This window comes from Lepus europaeus, unplaced genomic scaffold, assembly GCF_033115175.1.
Source record: "Lepus europaeus isolate LE1 unplaced genomic scaffold, mLepTim1.pri SCAFFOLD_542, whole genome shotgun sequence".
NCBI lineage: Eukaryota > Metazoa > Chordata > Mammalia > Lagomorpha > Leporidae > Lepus > Lepus europaeus.
The window spans coordinates 33,233-54,662 of NW_026909420.1; the positions used below are offsets into that span (position 1 = coordinate 33,233).

The 21,430-nt window shown below is 37.3% G+C and overlaps 1 protein-coding gene across 1 annotated transcript; it reads right to left on the reverse strand.

Moving 5' to 3' along the window:
* Positions 1-1,685: 1,685 nt before the first annotated feature.
* On the reverse strand, positions 1,686-18,684 carry LOC133755507 (nucleoporin p58/p45-like; the record flags this gene model as incomplete). The annotated part of the gene is made up of 3 exons (XM_062185623.1): positions 1,686-1,979; positions 3,119-3,214; positions 18,483-18,684. Coding segments are annotated over 3 exons (468 nt in total), but the record flags the coding sequence as incomplete, so codon positions are not given.
* Positions 18,685-21,430: the final 2,746 nt, after the last annotated feature.

Genomic DNA, 21,430 nt, shown 5'->3' on the forward strand with positions numbered 1-21,430 from the left:
TTCCAGTGGTTCAACACAGTAAATGTAAGATACATAAAGAAAAAGACAAGAAATACAAATATTCAGATTTTATGGCACAACACAATGTTTTCTAAAAAAAAGTTTGTCATAACTGTTTATGTAATTCTGACAGTAATTCAAAACAACAAAAATTACACCTTTCTCCTAACCTTCCCTACAATCTGGATGTGAGGACTGTAGTATTAAAGAAATATGCAAAAATAAGTTTAGTGCTCAGAGACAAATAATTTTCCTAATTTTAATGCATCAAGGTGCAAAAATTTCAATTAAAAAAGCCAGTCATTCATTACCCTATGCAGATAAATAAGAGACTTGACAATACTTTTATAACAAAATCCAACCAACATTATACTATAAATACATGTGTGTGTATTTATATATGCAATACCTATTTTTAAAAAGATGATTTAGTGAAAATGACTCTGAAAATATTCATAGATGCATATTATGTACAAACCCTTCTATATAAAAAATTAAACTATTTTTAATGAAATCTCATGTTCACATGCACCTGAAAATTGTACTTGAAAGATAAATAGGTCTATCTAATGGTTTCTTTCTGAAATCATGGCTAAGGCAGTTCTTTCCAAGGGTTCTACCCACTCAACATCACTAATACTAACCAGTATAGACAAACAATACACAGATTCAGCCTGACATTTCTAAGCATTATTTCCTGGAGCTCTGCTCACTGCTAAAAGAGGGGAGAGTTTATTGTTGTGCTACAAAGAATATTTTTGTTTCTTAAAATATACAGTTTCTCTATTCCAAATGAAGCACTTACTTAAGACATTAAGAGGCTAAGAAGCCACTCCATTTGGTGTCACTATGAATATCCCTATAACAAAGAACTCTGTGTTGGAATAACTAGAAATGTTCTCACTAAAGTAATAGTGCATCCTTCACCTGCATAGAATCCATTTGGCTTAATCACTCTTTGCCCCCCAGAACACCAGTCTGGAGTTCAAATGCGCTCCTGGAGGTCCATCTCAACTACGAAAAAATATTTCACAGAAACCATCTGAGGATATATAGGATAATCAATAAATCTGTTTGATGAATCTTAAAATATTAAGGTTAAGATGGAGTGAAAAATGGGAAAGAGTGGGGGCAATGAAGTTGGGCAGGTCAAATAACCACTTCTCTAAGTCTTTAAACAAATAGCTGCAAATATCTAGTTCCTCTAACTTTTTATTCTACTAGAACTGAGGATCTGAAGGTTTTAAAAGGTGAAAAATTGAATACCCCTAAAGAGGGAACAGTCTGAGGCAAAAATTGTAGATCTTTAAATATGTTTTATGTGTACACACAATTGTGTGTATTACTCCGTATATATTTACATGCATATTCACAAGATGCCCTGCAGTGTAGTTCAAAAGGCCCTTATCAAAAACCAGTTTCTAATATAGGCCCTAGAGTTCATACCACCTGTACAGGAAACAAATGTGCATATATTCACATATTGTAAGCCTTATCAACAAAAAACATTTCTATTAACACTAGGTTAAATAGGTTAACTGTTTCTTCTATTATCAATCAGTGATGTAATTAGAACATTTCTAATACTGAGAATCAAAATAATGAAAAAAATACAACTGAGTCTTAAATTCACAAGAAAAAAGATACTAAGTATGGCAAACATGAACAAAGTTGAAATTCCAGAGTAGGGAAAATATCAAAACTTTATAAATCTCTTGGGATGCAGTTTAATTACCGCATCACTAGAAAAATAGACTCATCAAATTAACAGCACTGCTATGGATTCTCTCAACATTTCAACCCATATGTTTATCTTTTTCCTCTTTTGTTTCCAGCTGGAGGTTTCTTCAACTGAAGGAGTTGTCCTCCTGTTCCAAAACCTGCAGAGGCAGGATTGGACGCCCCAAATGTCAAACCAGCTGATGCCGTGATGCCAGGATTGCTGAAGGTAAACCCAGATGTACTTGAGCTGCCAAAGCCTTATGATTAGGGAAGAAAATATTCATATCAGAAGTTAAATCACAGAAACAAATACAAAAACTGGGCTGAGTGGTAAAATTCTATCTGAAAGAATACATAATTTGTAAGACCAGCAAGTAACTCAGCTTTCTGAATTTCTAACATGGAATTTTATAGGCAAATAGTTTAGCCAGCAATCAAGTGGCACCTTGAAAGACAGAAGTTTAGTGATGTAGGCCAGAAGAGATACATTAGTACAATAAATCTGCAACAAACTTCAAGTTACCAGGAGCTTTGCTGTTAAACATATCAAGCACCTTCCTCCTCAGCCCTATGGAAAGATCTTAGCAACACCCAGAAGACACTCTCATGACATCCTGGACCCAGTCCTGCAACCCCAGGTCCTCGAAGAAAGCCTCAGCTTACAAGGCTCTGGACAGAGGACACAAAGAGCAGCACTTTCTGTTTTGAATTCATAAAAGCCCTTGCAAAACTAAGATCAAATCCTACTTATGCAGTATTTAGATTATAATCCTGGTATCACTGAATTCTGTTTTCTTACTCTGCTGGAGATGTTGGTTTTCATTTAATATTAATTCTATAAATTTAAACATATCTTAACTATTACATCATCATTTCAGACATGCTACTTATCCTTAAACATTGCACATTAAAATAAGCTGTTATCTAAAAATAGAACAAATGCAAGCAGAGACAGAATCTGGAATTTTCTCCTAGAGGAGTCAAAAGACAGTGCCTATTTCAAAAATAAACAAGGAACTCAACCATCACTTGTAAGGTTGTAGAATTCTTAAAGCCAGAGGAACTTATAGTTGAAGAGTATCTCTTTGGAATAGAAAAGGTTCTCCTTCATCAGTAATGATAAAATCTTGGTTAAATGTTCATCATTATGGGTTCATTTTTCCAATAAGGAAGAAAACATTGAACCGTGAAGCTAATCACTGGGTTCAAAATGAATCTCTACTAGTTAAGAGAAGATACAAAAACTGTATGATTATGTAGGTTTGCATGCTTCATCTAGGAAATATAAACTGAAGTAGGAATCTTTTTGAGTTACTGGAATAATAACACTTATACTTTCAAATAAAATAACTTGAAACTTTAAATTTGCCTGAAATTCAGGCAGAAAAACACAAACCTGCACTAAGACTTCCTGAGGGCTTATTTGTTGTTCCAAATCCAAATGTTGAGGCCCCTGTGGTGCTGCATCCAAAACCAGAGCTAGTTCCAAATCCTAGTGGAAGGGTAATAGAGAAATATACAATGGTACATAAAACACAGGTTAAAGGATGCTTACAAATAAGATCAAATTTATCAAAGGTATAATAAATACAGTGTTGAACAACATGACTTCATTAAGGAAATCTATTTGTCCTGTTGCATAAGACTTCTGTAAGAACAAGATTAATTTTGAAGTAACACATAAGTATTTAAAGTAAGTTTATGACCCTTCAGTAATTTTTAAAGAAGGCCATATAAAAATAAGACGATAATAGCAGTGCTTCTTCTAAATGTGAAATTTTATTGAACATTCAAGAATGATTTTTGAAAAAATTATAAACAGATCTACTTGAGGAGTATTTCATTTTACAAAACAAAGATTCACTAGGTTAATTAATAAACATGACATGTACAGCAAGGTACAATAGAAACATACAAAAGGTAATTTTATTCTGCTCTTTACTAAACCATTTTTGGCTAATCAAAAATCTTTACCATTGAAAAACTGCATAACCACATAATGGTCAATTTCTTTTAAACTATTCAATAACAGTAGATTCCCACTACACTACCAGCCAATGCAACAATGAAATATTGGGTTTGAGGTGTTATGTCTTTCCTCTTAACAGATTTTCACAATTGGAAAAAAACCCTAAGTATTTTTCATCACATAGAGTTCATAAATATAATTCTCAGTGCTTGATGACTGGTATCCAAGATGCTCTTGAAATAAAGGTGAAATTCATTTTAGAATGTTGCTTTACAACAGCTTATATAAAATTACTGAGTTTGTTGGTCATAGCCTGTTACTGAGGAATACATGGCAAACTGGATTACAGATTGCGAGAGTTATACTGTCTGCCATGATTCTTGTAACTCTTAGTGAAGAGCAAACTCTATAATAAATAACCAAAATACTTTATATGCTTCCTTCTTCTTTTAGTAGAAATAAATAAGAAAGTCTTACTCATCCTGCTATAAGGTGCTTGGCAAAACATAACCAACTCTCAATTATCCATACCAAAGGATTGTGAATGTATTTGTATTTAGCAGGGTGTTTTCTGCAGAGGACTTACCTTACCAATTATAGTTAACCTTGAAGCTATTAAAATAAGCTTAATTACTTATAGATACAAGTATAGATATAGGCAAATAGGCCAAAAATACTTAGACATGGACAGAAGGTGTTTAATTTATAATAAAATCATTTCCCCATTTAACATGCTTATTTTCAGAGAAAAAAATATGATTATCCATGGAACAGTTTGGATTCCAAACTAATATTAAGACTAACACTTTTTATACTTTTAATTACACTTGTTAAAACTAATTCTCAAGTTCATATTTCAGTATATTGCTTTGAAAAGAAGAATATCCCTACCACTTATTTTTTAATACTTTTTATATTTACTATTCATAGAAGGAATGATCCTTTCAAGTTTGAAATCTAATATGAGAAAGCAATGACTATGTTTAGAGAATCATTTTTGCCAGATGGGAACTTAACTTTCCAAAATAGCGGCAGATCCTCTTAGAAATATTTTTAAAGCCTAGTATCAATTCAAGTGTACTAATAGTTCAATGAAATATTAGAAAAGTTAAAGTGTACTTCCAAGGCTTGAAGAACCTAAGCCACTTGATTGCAAGCCAGTGTCAATACCTGAGTCGAATGGCATTCCAAAACTAACTGCCAGAGATGGTTGTGGCCCTGGTATAAAAACAAATGGGGGGGGGGGACAAATTTGCCTTACTCTTTCAAGATTAAAGTTTCTTTATGAAATTATTTTAAATGAACAGTGATTACTTTTAACAAACTCCATTTATTAAAACTGTTTTCAGGATATCTCTCCAGACTAATCTGTCCCAAATGATTTACCTAACCAGTAAAAAAAAAGTTAATTAACTTTTTCAGAACTAGACGTTAAAAGAGACTTACCACAGTGAAAGATATTAGTTAAACCTACTAAATAATTTGAAATCTTTAATGTGTCATAAATTCTATTTGTTTTAGATTTACTTCTAGACTTATTTTAGATCTCCCCACTTGTTTCCTGAGTAAAATCTCCCCACTTGTTTCCTGAGTAAAACTATTTGGTGCAATCAGTAAAGGGGCTTACTTTAAAAAAAAAAAAAAAAAACCTTCTTAGTTGTTAGAGTCAAGTCTCAATTGATCAAAAGAGACTGAGACTAACATGGGAAAACTATCATGTTACTTCATAAGAGTTAATACCCAAAAAACTAGGCAGCAATTTTTTATAAAATATAAATGATAAATGCAATAAATAGATAAAAACAAGACAATGTTTTATTTTATTAAATTTATTGTTCATTTTAAAGCAAACCAATTACACAGTAACATGACAATTCCAACTTGTTCTCAAAAAGTGATAATTGAGTTCTCTTCTTAAGCTCTGCTACATTACACCACTTATCACCTGATTAAATAAGATAGATAATGAACATTTACAAAGGCATCGCTGTATACCTTGACAGATTCAATACATTCAATATTTCAATTCAGAACTTTCTTCCCAACATTTTGGAAAATGTATTTAGATGCAAAATGATTAGCCATCCTTTTCCCATTGATACTTTAAAGATTTTGGCTGAGTTTGTTTGGCAAGAATAGCATCAAACTTACTAGCCTCTCTTTCTATCACCTATTTTTTTTTAAACTAAGTAGAATACAAAAATCTAAAAATCTCTCATTTGATAAATAATTTATGAAAATTAATAAATTTCATAGTACAATCTTCAGTCTTGTCTTTTTCAAGCACAGTGATCAGTGCATTTCAAAATTGAGGGAAACCATAATATGCATATTAAAATTTAAATTTGCAAAGAAATCAAAGCCTTCAAGTTGTCCAATGAAGAATGAGGTTTATATATTCAAATGGTAGTGTAAAATTATAATAAAACATTAGAAAAAACTGAGGAACTACATTCTACTACACTGGGACAGAAACTGGACTTTTCAAATAGCTTCTACCCAGAAAGTAAAGGGTAATAACTAATAGCAGCCAGAGTTCGTATACTATTATCAAAATAAAAATAAGGAAATTAAAAAAGGATTTATATTTTTATATCCAGTTTGAGGTCAATTTGAGAATAAAATATCTGCCTAGCAGCTCTTTTGTAAAATGTTACCATAGGAAAAAGAAACTAAGCATATTACTTTCTTACTTCTAACAAAAAGATTTTAAAAACACACATCCAGTTTCTTTAACATTGAGAGACTTAAGTGTTACATTTTAATAGGAGGCACTGCTGGTGGAAGACCCAAAAGAATAATCCACACCACAGCCCTCAGCCTTCTAAGTCATAAGAGTTTACTCAAATAGCATGTTTTTGTTGTGTGTGGGTCTGTTTTAAAAGAACAACAGAACATAATTTCTCTAATCATCAATCTTCAGGATATAGGTAACCAAGAACTCATTATCTAGTAATCATAAGACTTTCCATTGCACAACAGATACATAATTTGAGTTTTGTACCTTCACACAAATTCTGAAGGCAATATCATTTATAAAACTAGTAGGCAAATGTATAACATTTTTAAATAGTAAATACTCATGATAAATATCTCTAATGCCAAAGTATTACCATATATTACACTCTGGCCACCATATCTATTAGTTTCATGGTTAGAAAGCAGAATCTATGGCCGGCGCCGTGGCTCACTAGGCTAATCCTCTGCCTTGCGGCGCTGGCACACCGGGTTCTAGTCCCGGTCAGGGCACCGATCCTATCCCGGTTGCCCCTCTTCCAGGCCAGCTCTCTGCTGTGGCCAGGGAGTGTAGTGGAGGATGGCCCAAGTGCTTGGGTCCTGCAGCCCATGGGAGACCAGGAGAAGCACCTGGCTCCTGCCATCGGATCAGCGCGGTGCGCCGGCCACAGCGTGCTACCGCGGCAGCCATTGGAGGGTGAACCAACGGCAAAGGAAGACCTTTCTCTCTCTCTGTCTCTCTCTCACTATCCACTCTGCCTGTCAAAAAAAAAAAAGTTAAAAAACAAAAAAAAGAAAGCAGAATATAAACCCTTCAGGCAAAGTTACCTAAACAATTCAAGAAGTCTGCTATGAAATCTTCATGAATTCAATGAGAGGCTTAGTTCCATAAATAAAAACAAGTCAGTAGTAACAGCTACCAATGATTGCCAGTGAAATCTTCATGTAGAGTAACATTTTACAAAAGTTACCATGTGATATGTTCACACAAAACAAAAATCAAGTTTAGCTCTGTAATTTATATTTACCAAAATAAATTCTACTTTTTGAAAAGTAAAACTGTGTTCACAGGAAAAGGACTGAAGTGCTAAAATTTTTATAATTTTCCATGATCACTCAAAATGACTAATGTAATTAGTATGGTTAACTCCTAAATCATATTTTAAGGTGATGATTTAAAAAAAAAGAAAACCAAAAAAATGCCTTTTGCCCAGACTGAAAAATTTTACTTATTCTGATTTAATGGGGGAATGTTCCTTTGGTTATTAAATACACAAAATCACAGAACCACAAGAAACTGAGAAAAAATACTTAAGGTTTCCTATTTCCTACATCTTAAATTTCCTATTTCCTACATCTTAAATGTCCAAACCTACACTAAAGCTACAAAAGAGGAATTCCTAACAAATGTCTAGGCTCTCCTTTTTTTTTTTGGACAGGCAGAGTGGACAGTGAGAGAGAGAGACAGAGAGAAAGGTCTTCCTTTTGTCGTTGGTTCACCCTCCAATGGCCGCCGCGGTTGGCATGCTGCAGCCAGCGCACCGCGCTGATCCGATGGCAGGAGCTAGGTGCTTCTCCTGGTCTCCCATGGGGTGCAGGGCCCAAGCACTTGGGCCATCTTCCACTGCACTCCCTGGCCACAGCAGAGAGCTGGCCTGGAAGAGGGGCAACCGGGACAGAATCCGGTTAGGCTCTCCTTTAAAACAGCAGCCAAGTCACATGAGAAAAGTCTTACTATGTAAACATCAACAACTTTAACCTAAGTGTCGAAACACAGTAGCAAAACTCAATCCCAAAACAATGATCCAAAAAAAAAAAAAGAAAGAAAGAAGGAAAGAAAAGTAAAGAGCAAGAAAGAAAAAGAAAAAATCTAAAAACTTATCCTAAATCTTAAGGAAGCATGGGAAGCTCTGGTGGAAATGTGTACTCAAGCTCTGCCAGAACAGAAATGATACCTGCATGACATTAATTTCATACACAAGGTTTTTCAACAATTCTCTCCAGTATTTAGGTCCATTCCTCCACCTCCAAGAAAGACTATATAGAAACCACCTTCAGAAGGTAGCAGTCTAAGAAACTAGCTGATCTGTGCCCATATTTACATAAACACAGTCAAGAATCTATACACCCATAAAAGCAAGCAACTGAAATCTATACAAGTCCACAGTGAAGTGTATAAGTAATGTACAATATCTAGCTTCTTATAGATGGTATAAAACTTATTATTAGCACTTTAAAAAGATTTCATGTTACAGAGCATAAGGGATAACTCACTGAATACAAAACAATGCAATAAATAGGGACACTGTTAGCCTGTTTGCCCAGCAGTAATTTGTGAAATCATTACATATGTATATAACAGAACTCATAAATCTCACATTCATGATGATAATTAAAGACTCAAATGCTAAAGATTCTGACTGGGGAGGCAGAAAGAAATGGTCTACAGAGCATAAGAGACCTTTTAAGAACAAAGTGGAAAAGGGAAGACAATGCAAAATTGTTATCACTATTGGTAAATGTCTCAGTTCTAAAAATATTGTACATTACTTTTACACTTCACTGTGGACTTGTACAGATTTCAGTTTTTTGCTTTTATGTGTGTATAGATTCCAAATGAAAACACTGTAAGATTCTTAGACTGATTAATCACAACCTGCTGCTTGGTTAGAAAACCCTTATGTGGACTTCAAAAACTGCAAAGAACACTAAAAGCAATCAAAATTTCCCCTGGCAAAAAAGGCTTGGCAGAAGTCAGACAAAGCACATGAGCAAAAGGGCTCCTTGGCTTGATGACTCTGAGTTAAGTTAATGTTCTCGACAATCATAGAGGTCAAAGACCAAATCTAGGTTGTTTACCTTTCTATCCTCTCAAGCATAGCACATAGTAGGAACTCTTATTTATAGAATGAACATATATTATCACATGTCCATGATCCCAAAATACATGAAAGTCCACAACTTCTCAAGACTGCCTGCATAAGAAAGTAAAACAAACAAACAAAAAAACAGGTCGCTTTGCTTCAAGTTTACTTATTTACCATACTCATTTACAGTGAACATTTTAGGTAACTGACTTTTTTCAAGTTTTATTTACTACAGTGGAAATCAACTATACTTAAAGAATACTTAACCACACCCACACTTATCTTAGCTACTTCTTTAGGATTAATACTGGCTCTAAAATGAAAACTGGTACTATGATTGGTTTGATTAGCTGGTTAAATAATCATGAGGACAAATGGTTGTATCACAGGATTGATTCTTTAGAGGAATCAAACTCATGACTTTTCCCCTCTATAACTTGAGATTGCAACCCTATACTACAGCCAACTCAAAGGCTTCTAGACAGTGCTTATGTGAACCACCAGTCACTAGGGTCCAGCCATGGATTATGGCTGGTTTGGCATAAATCCATCAATTCTTTTTTTTTTTTTTTGACAGGCAGAGTTAGATGATGAGAGAGCGAGAGACAGAGAGAAAGGTCCTCCTTCCATCAGTTCACCCCCAAATGGCCGCCATGGCCGTTGCGCTGCGCCAATCCCAAGCCAGGAGCCAGGTGCTTCCTCCTGGTCTCCCATGCGGGTGCAGGGCCCAAGGACCTGGGCCATCCTCCACTGCCTTCCCGGGCCACAGCAGAGAGCTGGACTGGAAGAGGAGCAACCGGGACAGAACCAGCACCCCAACAGGGACTAGAACCCAGAGTACCGGCACTGCAGGGGGAGGATTAGCCTAGTGAGCTGCAGCGCCCGCCAATCCATCAACTCTTTATGGACAGCAAGTCGATTCTGTCATCTCCAAATGTGAAGAATAATTTTCTAAACTGCCAATAGGGAAATCCAGATTGCTTCCCTAATAAAAGCAGCCTAAATGCAATCTAAATACATACTTTCTCCCTTTTTGCGTACTATAATTTCCTACTGGACTCTAAGGAACTCTCAGAAAAAACATATACTATAGCATAACCAATAAGCATCACTCAAAAATTTAGGAATGATGAAACAAAAATCTATATCCATTAAGGCTATCCTTTTCTATGATAAGTCTCAAGCCTGATAAAAGGTACTGGATGAGTAAGATGACAAGGCATAAGCTTGGAAATACCTCAGGAAATACTATAGAACTAGACCTCAAAAATGTTCCTCTGATTAGAAGTGGAATTACACAGGTGACTAAAAGGTTCTGCTTTCTAGTATTTCACTAAATATTTTCAGCTCCCACATCTCAAAATATCTTGTTTCTGCTCTTGCTACTGGTCTGTTTTGAGAAGGTACAAACAACTTTAGCATGCGTCTTCAAATTATTAAGAGAGCCTGTATATTCTGTTTTCGGTCAACACACAAACAAACCTACTGATCTTCAATGTACCTTCAGTCAATAAAAACCTACTACATCCTGAAAGAGGGTACTTTGCAATTTTTATATTTGAAGGAAATGAGAATGCACCATCTATCAGTATCACACATGAAAAATGCAATGTTTGGACTGATGATCTCTGACTTTAAAACAATAAATGAGAGAGGCGGAGCCAAGATGGCGGAAGAGTGAGGACGCACACAGCAGTTTGGGAAAAGAAATTTTAACAAGGGTGGAGTTACTGTACCCTTAAGAAGAGACTCAGAGGAAAAAACTGCAGAGGAAACTCTTCGGAATCTAGTGGATGTGACACGGAGAACCTACGAGGAGCGTAAGGTGGCCCACTGCGGCGCCGCGCTGCGCCGCGCCACGCCGAGCCCTGCCGAGCCCTGCCGAGCTGCACAGAGCCGCCCTGAGCCGCACCTAACAGCGCCCAGCTGCGCCGTGCCGATGCGACCCGACCCGCACTGAGCCGAGCCACGGACACGGGGACCACTAGAGTTGGGAAAACAGCGAACCCAGCTACAGAAGCCCACCCACAGAATTTAAGCCTCAGCGCTAGAAGCACAGGTAACCCGAGACATTGGCCACGAAGGTTAGAAGGTGGTCCAAGCTCACGTGGTGGGGAGGGGGAACTACACCAGGCTGACTGAAAGAGAAAAAAAAAAGGGGGGGGGGGACCAGCTGGGACACTAGCCTCTTTGCACTCTCCTTACAAACCCCAGAAAGACAAAGAGCAGGGACCACTTTACATAAGAAAAACTCTTTAGCCTAGGCAACACTGAAGAACCAAACAGCTCTTTGGCCACACCTCCAAGATGCCAAACAAACGTAGAAACCAAAGCAACAAGTGCAAGGAAGTCACTCTCATGCCCCCAAATGAAAAAGGCACCCCAATCCAAGATTATGAAGATGATGAGATAGAAGAAATGCAAGAAGCGGATCTCAAAAAATTGGTAAGATCATTAAGAAGCTCTCAAAAACAAATTCTTGAACTACAGAAATCCTTAATGGACAAGATAGAAAACCTCTCTCGCGAAAATGAAATATTAAGGAGGAATCAAAATGAAATGAAACAATTAGTAGAACAAGAAACAGAGATAGTGACGAGAAACCATAATGAAATGAAGAATTCAATAGATCAAATGACAAACACATTAGAGAGCCTTAAAAACAGAATGGGTGAAGCAGAAGAGAGAATATCGGAATTAGAAGACAGAGAACAGGAAAGGAAACAGGCAAACCAAAGAAAAGAAGAGGAAATTAGAAATCTAAAAAATATTGTCGGGAATATACAGGATACTATTAAAAAACCGAACATTTGGGTCCTAGGAGTTCCTGAAGGCATGGAGAGGGAGAAAGGATTAGAAGGCCTTTTTAGTGAGATACTAGCAGAAAATTTCCCAGGTTTGGAGAAAGACAGAGACATCATAGTACAGGAAGCTCATAGAACCCCCAATAAACATGACCAAAAGAGATCCTCACCACGACACGTCATAATCAAACTCACCACAGTGAAACATAAAGAAAAGATTCTAAAAGGTGCAAGAAAGAAACGCCTGATTACTCACAGAGGATCTCCAATTAGACTCACAGCTGACTTCTCATCAGAAACCCTACACGCTAGAAGGGAATGGCGAGACATAGCCCAGGTACTAAGAGAGAAAAACTGCCAACCCAGAATATTATATCCTGCAAAGCTCTCATTTGTGAATGAAGGTGAAATAAAGACCTTTCACAGCAAACAGAAATTGAAAGAATTTGTCACCACTCGTCCAGCCCTGCAAAAGATGCTTAAAGATGTGTTACATACAGAAACACAGAAACACGGTCACCAATATGAAAGAAGGTAAAGGAAGGAAACCTCACACCAAAAGATCACAGGAATCTCAAACCATATATTAGAAAGTATCTTTGGCAAATGGCAGGGCAAAGTTACTCCTTCTCAATAGTCACATTGAATGTTAATGGCTTGAACTGTCCAATTAAAAGACACCGATTGGCTGATTGGGTTAAGGAACAAAACCCATCTTTTTGCTGCTTACAAGAAACCCATCTATCCAACAATGATCCATACAGGCTGAAAATGAAAGGCTGGAAAAAGATATGCCATGCCAACAGAAATGAAAAAAGAGCGGGCGTAGCCATCTTAATATCGGACAACATAAACTTTACGACAAAAACTGTTAGGAGAGACAAAGAGGGGCACTATAAAATGATTAAGGGATCCATTCAACAGGAAGATATAACGATTATCAATGTATATGCACCTAACTACAGGGCACCAGCTTATTTAAAAGACTTGTTAAGGGACTTAAAGGGAGACTTAGACCCCAATACAATAGTACTGGGGGACTTCAATACTCCACTCTCAGAGATAGACAGATCAACAGGACAGAATATCAACAAGGAGACAGTAGATTTAAATGACACTATAGCCCAAATGGATCTAACAGATATCTACAGAACATTTCATCCTACATCTAAGGACTTTACATTCTTCTCAGCAGTATATGGAACCTTCTCTAGGATTGACCACATACTAGGCCATAAAGCAAGTCTCAGCAAATTCAAAAGAATTAGAATCATACCATGCAGCTTCTCAGACCACAAAGGAATGAAATTGGAAATTAGCAACTCGGGAATCCCTAGAGCACATGCAAACACATGGAGATTGAACAACATGCTCCTGAATGAACAATGGGTCATAGAAGAAATTAAAAGAGAAATAAAAAATTTTCTGGAAGTAAATGAGAATAACAGCACAACATACCAAAACCTCTGGGATACAACAAAAGCAGTGTTAAGAGGAAAGTTTATATCAATAGGTGCCTACATCAAGAAATTGGAAAGGCACCAAATAGATGAGCCTTCAAGTCATCTCAAGGATCTAGAAAATCTGCAGCAAACCAAACCCAAACCCAGTAGGAGAAGAGAAATAATTAAAATCAAAGAAGAAATCAACAGGATTGAATCCAAAAAAATATTACAAAAAATCAGCCAAACGAGGAGCTGGTTTTTTGAAAAAATAAACAAAATTGACACCCCATTGGCCCAACTCACTAAAAAAAGAAGAGAAAAGACCCAAATCAATAGGATCAGAGATGAAAAGGGAAACGTAACAACAGACGCCACAGAAATAAAAAGAATCATCAGAAATTACTACAAGGACTTGTATGCCAGCAAACAGGGAAATCTATCAGAAATGGACAGATTCTTGGAAACATACAACCTACCTAAATTGAGCCAGGAAGACATAGAAAACCTAAACAGACCAATAACTGACACAGAAATTGAAACAGTAATAAAGGCCCTCCCAACAAAGAGAAGCCGAGGACCAGATGGATTCACTGCTGAGTTCTACCAGACATTTAGAGAAGAACTAACTCCAATTCTTCTCAAACTATTCAGAGCAATCGAAAAAGAGGGAATCCTCCCAAATTCTTTCTATGAAGCCACCATCACCTTAATTCCTAAGCCAGAAAGAGATGCAACATTGAAAGAGAATTACAGACCAATATCCCTGATGAACATAGATGCAAAAATACTCAATAAAATTCTGGCCAATAGAATCCAACAACACATCAGAAAGATCATCCACCCAGACCAAGTGGGATTCATCCCCAGTATGCAGGGATGGTTCAACATTCGCAAAACAATCAACGTAATACTCTACATTAACAGACTGCAGAAGAAAAACCATATGATTCTCTCAATAGACGCAGAGAAAGCATTTGATAAAATACAACACCCTTTCATGATGAAAACTCTAAGCAAACTGGGTATGGAAGGAACATTCCTCAATACAATCAAAGCAATATATGAAAAACCCATGGCCAACATCCTATTGAATGGGGAAAAGTTGGAAGCATTTCCACTGAAATCTGGTACCAGACAGGGATGTCCTCTCTCACCACTGCTATTCAATATAGTTCTGGAAGTTTTAGCCAGAAACTTTAGGCAAGAAAAAGAAATTAAAGGGATACAAATCGGGAAGGACGAACTCAAACTATCCCTCTTTGCAGATGATATGATTCTTTATTTAGGGGAACCAAAGAACTCTACTAAGAGACTGCTGGAACTCATCGAAGAGTTTGGCAAAGTAGCAGGATATAAAATCAGTGCACAAAAATCAACAGCCTTTGTATACACAGGCAATGCCATGGCTGAGGAAGAACTTCTAAAATCAATCCCATTCACAATAGCTACCAAAACAATCAAATACCTTGGAATAAACTTAACCAATGACGTTAAAGATCTCTACGATGAAAACTACAAAATCTTACAGAAAGAAATAGAAGAGGATACCAAAAAATGGAGAAATCTTCCATGCTCATGGATTGGAAGAATCAATATCATCAAAATGTCTATTCTCCCAAAAGCAATTTATACATTCAATGCAATACCAATCAAGATACCGAAGACATTCTTCTCAGATCTGGAAAAAATGATGCTGAAATTCATATGGAGACACAGAAGACCTCGAATAGCCAAAACAATCCTGTACAATAAAAACAAAGCTGGAGGCATCACAATACCTGATTTCAGGACATACTACAGGGCAGTTGTTATCAAAAAAGCATGGTACTGGTACAGAAACAGATGGATAGACCAATGGAATAGAATAGAAACACCAGAAATCAATCCAAACATCTACAGCCAACTTATATTTGACCAAAGATCCAAATCTAATCCCTGGAATAAGGACAGTCTATTCAATAAATGGTGCTGGGAAAATTGGATTTCCACGTGCAGAAGCTTGAAGCAAGACCCATACCTATCACCTTACACAAAAATTCACTCAACATGGATTAAAGACTTAAATCTACGATCCGAAACCATCAAATTATTAGAGAGCATTGGAGAAACCCTACAAGATATAGGCACAGGCAAAGACTTCTTGGAAAATACTCCAGCAGCACAGGCAGTCAAAACCAAAATTAACATTTGGGATTGCATCAAATTGAGAAGTTTCTGTACTTCAAAAGAAACAGTCAGGAAAGTGAAAAGGCAACCAACAGAATGGGAAAAAATATTTGCAAACTCTACTACAGATAAAGGGTTGATAACCAGAATCTACAAAGAAATCAAGAAAATCCACAACAACAGAACAAACAACCCACTTAAGAGATGGGCCAAGGACCTCAATAGACATTTTTTGAAAGAGGAAATCCAAATGGCCAACAGACACATGAAAAAATGTTCAAGATCACTAGCAATCAGAGAAATGCAAATAAAAACCACAATGAGGTTTCACCTCACCCCGGTGAGAATGGCTCATATTCAGAAATCTACCAACAACAGATGCTGGAGAGGATGTGGGGAAAAAGGGACACTAACCCATTGTTGGTGGGAATGCAAACTGGTTAAGCCACTATGGAAGTCTGTCTGGATTTCCTCAGAAACCTGAACATAACCCTACCATACAACCCAGCCATCCCACTCCTTGGAATTTACCCAAAGGAATTTAATTTGGCAAATAAAAAAGCCATCTGCACATTAATGTTTATTGCAGCTCAATTCACAATAGCTAAGACCTGGAACCAACCCAAATGCCCATCAACAGTAGACTGGATAAAGAAATTATGGGACATGTACTCCATAGAATACTATACAGCAGTAAGAAACAACGAAACGCAGTCATTTGCAACAAGATGGAGCAATCTGGAAAACATCATGCTGAGTGAATTAAGCCAGTCCCAAAGAGACAAATATCATTTGTTTTCCCTGATCGGTGACAACTAACTGAGCACCAAAGGGGAAACCTGTTAAGTGAAATGGACACTATAAGAAACAATGACCTGATCAGCTCGTGTCCTGACTTTAGATGTACAATGTAATACTTTATCCTTTTTAGTATCTGTTGTTGTTGTTCTAGTACTAGTGGTTGAACTCTGTAATTAACACACAATTACTCTTAGGTGTTTAAATTTTAACTGAAAAGTGATCCCTGCTAAATTTAAGAGTGGAAAAAGAGAGGGAGGAGATGTACAATTTGGAAGATGCTCAATCTGACTTGCCGCAAATGGTGGAGTTAGAAATGTGCCAGGGGATTCCAACACAATCCCATCAAGGTGGCATGTACAATGCCATCTCACTAGTCCAAGTGATCAATTTCAGCTCACAATTGATGGCTCTGGTAGGTCTAAGAGTCAAAGGGGTCACACAAACAAGACAAGTGTCTGCTAATACTAACTGATAGAATCAAATAGGGAGAGAAAGATCCAACATGGGAAGCGGGATACACAGCAGACTCGTAGAATGGCAGATGTCCTAAGCAACACTCTGGCCTCAGAATCAACCCTCAAGGCATTCGGATTTGGCTGAAGAGCCCATGAGAGTATAGTAGGCATGGAAAGCCAAGATATCATGGAAAAAAAAAGACCTAAATGAAAGATCTCTGTGAGTGAGATCCCAGTGGAAAGAACAGGGCCATCAAAGAAGGAGGTACCTTTCTCCGAAGGGAGGAGAGAACTTCCACTTTGACTATGACCCTATCGGAATAAGATTAAAGTCAGCGAACTCTAAAGGCTTCCATAGCCCTGACAACTCATGACTAGAGCCTAAGGAGATTACTGACGCCATGAACAGGAGTGTCAAATTGTTAAGTCAGCAACAGAAGTCACTGTGTACTTACACCCCATGTGGGATCTGTCCTTAATGTGTTGTCTAATGTGAAGTGATGCTATAACTAGTACTGAAACAGTATTTTTATACTTTGTGTTTCTGTGTGGGTACAAACTGATGAGGTCTTCATTAAATATATACTGAATTGATCTTCTGTATATAAAGAGAATTGGAAATGAAAAAAACAACCTGGTGTTAAATTGGAAATGGCATTGAAAATTAATTAATTTTTTAAAAAAAAACTATTATGTAGTATCTCTGTCTTTAATGTGCTGTACATTCTTATTTAATGCTATAATTAGTACTCCAATGGTAGTTTTTTCACTTTGTGTTGCTATATGGGCAAACTGTTGAAATCTTTACCTAATATGTACTAAACTGATCTTCTGTATATAAAGAGAATTGAAAATGAATCTTTATGTGAATGGAAGGGGAGAGGGAGCGGGAAAGGGGAGGGTTGCAGGTAGGAGGGAAGTTATGGGAGGGGGGAAGCCATTGTAACCCATAAGCTGTACTTTGGAAATTTATATTCATTAAATAAAAGTTAAAAAAAAAAAAAGAAAGAAATACTCCAGCGTGGCCAGCGTCGTGGCTCACTTGGCTAATCCTCCTCTTGCGGTGCCAGCACCCCGGGTTCTAGTCCCGGTTGCTCCTCTTCCAGTCCAGCTCTCTGCTGTGGCCCAGGAGAGCAGCGGAGGATGGCCCAAGTGCTTGGGCCCCTGCAAAAAAAAAAAAACAATAAATGATACAATCACGATTTTAGAATCTGATATTCTTAAGTGTAATTCAGTAGTGAAACACCATATTCTAAAGGGCATTTATAACAATACAGCAAATAACATTTAGTTCACAATATTCAATATCTAATTGATATATAATTATTGCTAAACTACCCTGTGTTTTTTTTTTTTTAGGTATGTTTCTAATTGTGTCCATCACAATTTCTAGACTGTATTGGAATCTCTATTCATAGAAATTTTTTCAGTGCTCACACAAAAGGAAGACTTATGAAAATGCACATAAATGTTCTGCATTTGAATGGTAAGAAGCTATAACTTGAATGCATTCACACCTGTAGCAGGCTGTTGCTGCTGTGTAAGTGTTGCAGCCATGATAACGGCTGCTGCATTTGGCATGGTGCCGAAAGGGGTGGGTCCAGTAGTAACTCTGGGTGCATTCTGCCACTTCTTGGCTTCTGCTCGCTTGGCTTCAAACACATCTACTGCATCTCCCAAGAACATTTTCCTGTAGCCAAGGTACTGTTCTTTAAGCACCTAAAGGAAAGCAAAAATAAGTAAGTACATAAACAACAACAATAGCAAAAAATGGCCAATCAAGCTCTCTGTTGACTTTTATAATATAACTATGAAATAAGTTACCAAAGACAGAAAAGACACTGTCAATATTATATGAACAAAGTTCATAGTTCCAGAGCAGGAAGAATCACAGGTTCATAAAGAGGTCTGGTTTATACAAGGCAATATCTGCCTTGATTAAAGTATTAGTAAGAATTATTCTATTTTAAACCAGAATTGTTAAATACTTTATTTAGCCTAATTTAGACAAGTTTCATGAAACTTTTTTTCAAGAGATACAGTGTTTTCATATTTCCTACCTTTCTTAGAAGAAACTTATAATTAAAAGGTATTTTATCCTTTGATATGGATGTCAGTATTTGATGTTTTAGCTCCAAATTTTGCTACCATTATAATAAACTAAGTGGGCTTGCCATAGACTGAAAACCAAGGAAAGTGTGGAGTCAAAAACAGGATATACAATGTAAGAAAAAAAAATCTAAAACATATTGTTGTGTCTCAAATCCATTCTACCTTCTCCTGTGCAATTCCATGCCACAGTCATACTGTTTGGCATGAGTATCCCACCCATTTTAATTTTAGCTCCACTTCACATAATGGGAAATAAAGAACTACTTCACTGACTCGAAAAATAAACCATTAAAAAGACCTGATACAAGCCATGATTATTATAACTAGTTGCTAAAATTAACAAATTTGTTAATGTTACTGAGGTCTGGCTGTCTAAACAGATTATCTAGTGAGAAACAAAACAAAAAAAAATTCCTGTGAGTTTCTTTTTTTAAGTTTTTTTATTCATTTATTTGAGAGGCACAGTTACAGACAGAGGAGGGAGAGAGAGAGTGGTCTTCCATCCTCTGTGCAGATTGGATCGCCGCAGCTCTGGCCATTGCAGCCATCTGGGGAGTGAGCCAGCGGATGGAAGACCTCTCTCTCTGTAACTCTGCCTATCAAATAAATAAAATAAAAAAATCTTAAAAAAAAAAAGAATTTAAAAAAGATTTTAAAAAATCTTAAAAAAAAGGTTCACTGCCCACATAGCCATATCGGCTGGAGCTGGGCCAATTTGAAGCCAGGAGCCAGGAGCTTCCTCCAGGTCTCCTACCTACATGGTGCAGTGGCCCAAGCACTTGGGTCATCATTCACTGCTTTTGCAGGCCATAAGCAGTGAGCTGGATCATAAGAGGAGCAGCCTGGTCACAAACCAGCACCCATATGGAGGCTTAGTCTACTGTGCCACAGCGCAGGCCCTGAAGTTTCTTTTAAAAATGAACAAGCCTAGAACTTAGTTTGCAGGGCCAGTGCTGTGGCACAGGGGGTTAAAGCCTGGTCTGATGCGCCGGCATCCCATATGGGTGCTGGTTCTAGTCCTCGCTGCTCCTCTTCCGATCTAGCTCTCTGTTATGGCCTGGGATAGTAGAAGATGGCCCAAGTTTTTGGGCCTCTGCACCAATGTGGGAGATCTGGAAGAAGCTCCTGGTTCCTGGTTTCAGATCGGCACAGCTCCAGCTATTGCGGTCATCTCGGGAGTGAACCAGAGGATGGAAGACCTCTCTCTCTCTGTCTCTACCTCTCTCTGTAACTCTGTCTTTCAAATAAATAAAATAGATCTTAAAATAAAAAGAATTCAGTTTGCTTACTAAATTGAAGTGAAAACAAATGGTAACATATTAAATCTGATCACAGAATATCTTTGATTCTTGAGAAGGTATTAACAAAAATTAGGTCAAAATTTCATGTTAAATTTATTCAACGTAATCTAAGATTGTTTTATGGGACTCTCAACCTCATGATTTTACAGTTACTTACCTTACCAAAAAATGTTATTTTTTAAATCAGTTCAAGTCCCGGCTACTCCACTGCCAATCCATCTCTCTGCTATGGTCTGGAAAAGTAGTAGAAGATAGCCCAAGTCCTTGGGCCCCTGCCCACTGCGTGGGAGACCTGGAAGAATGTTTCTGGCTCCTGGCTTCGAATTGGCCCAACTCTGCCCAATGCAGCCATCTGGGGAGTGAACCAGTGGAAGGAAGACCTCTCTCTCTCTCTGCCTCTGCCTCTCTGTAACTCTGCCTTTCAAATAAATAAAATAAATGTTTAAAAAAATCCAACTGGACCTTATGCTGACATAACAGTAATAATAATAAAAGACTGCTTCCTGCCTTGATGACTCTTCCCTGATCAAATACCACTGCAATCCACTCATAATTTATCACTAGAAGGGAATTTAAAGTGGGCCCAAACAGAGTGGCACAGTGGGCTAAGCCACCACTTGGGACACCTGCATCCCACATTAGTGTGGTGGCTCCTGTCCCAGATGCTCTGCTTCTCATCCAGCTTTCTGCTGATGTACGTTAGAGATAGCAGATGTTGGCTGAAGCATCTGAGCCCTTGCCAATCATGTCAAAGACTCAGAAAGACTTCCAAGCTCCTAGCTAGGTCCTCACCCAGTCACAGTAGCTGCAGGCATTTGGGGACTGAAACAGTAACTGGAAAATCTTTCTGCCACTCTGCCCTTCAAAGAGATGATAATAAATGAACTATTTTACAAAAGGAATATAGACAGATTGAGAAAGTTAAAAATAAATTCATGATTAACTTCACTATTAACAACTCAATTTTGATAGTGTAGTATTCTTAATTTCATATATGAAATAAAAAGTAAAAGATTTGTTGTATCCTTGTAAGGAGTTAAGCAAGGAGGCAG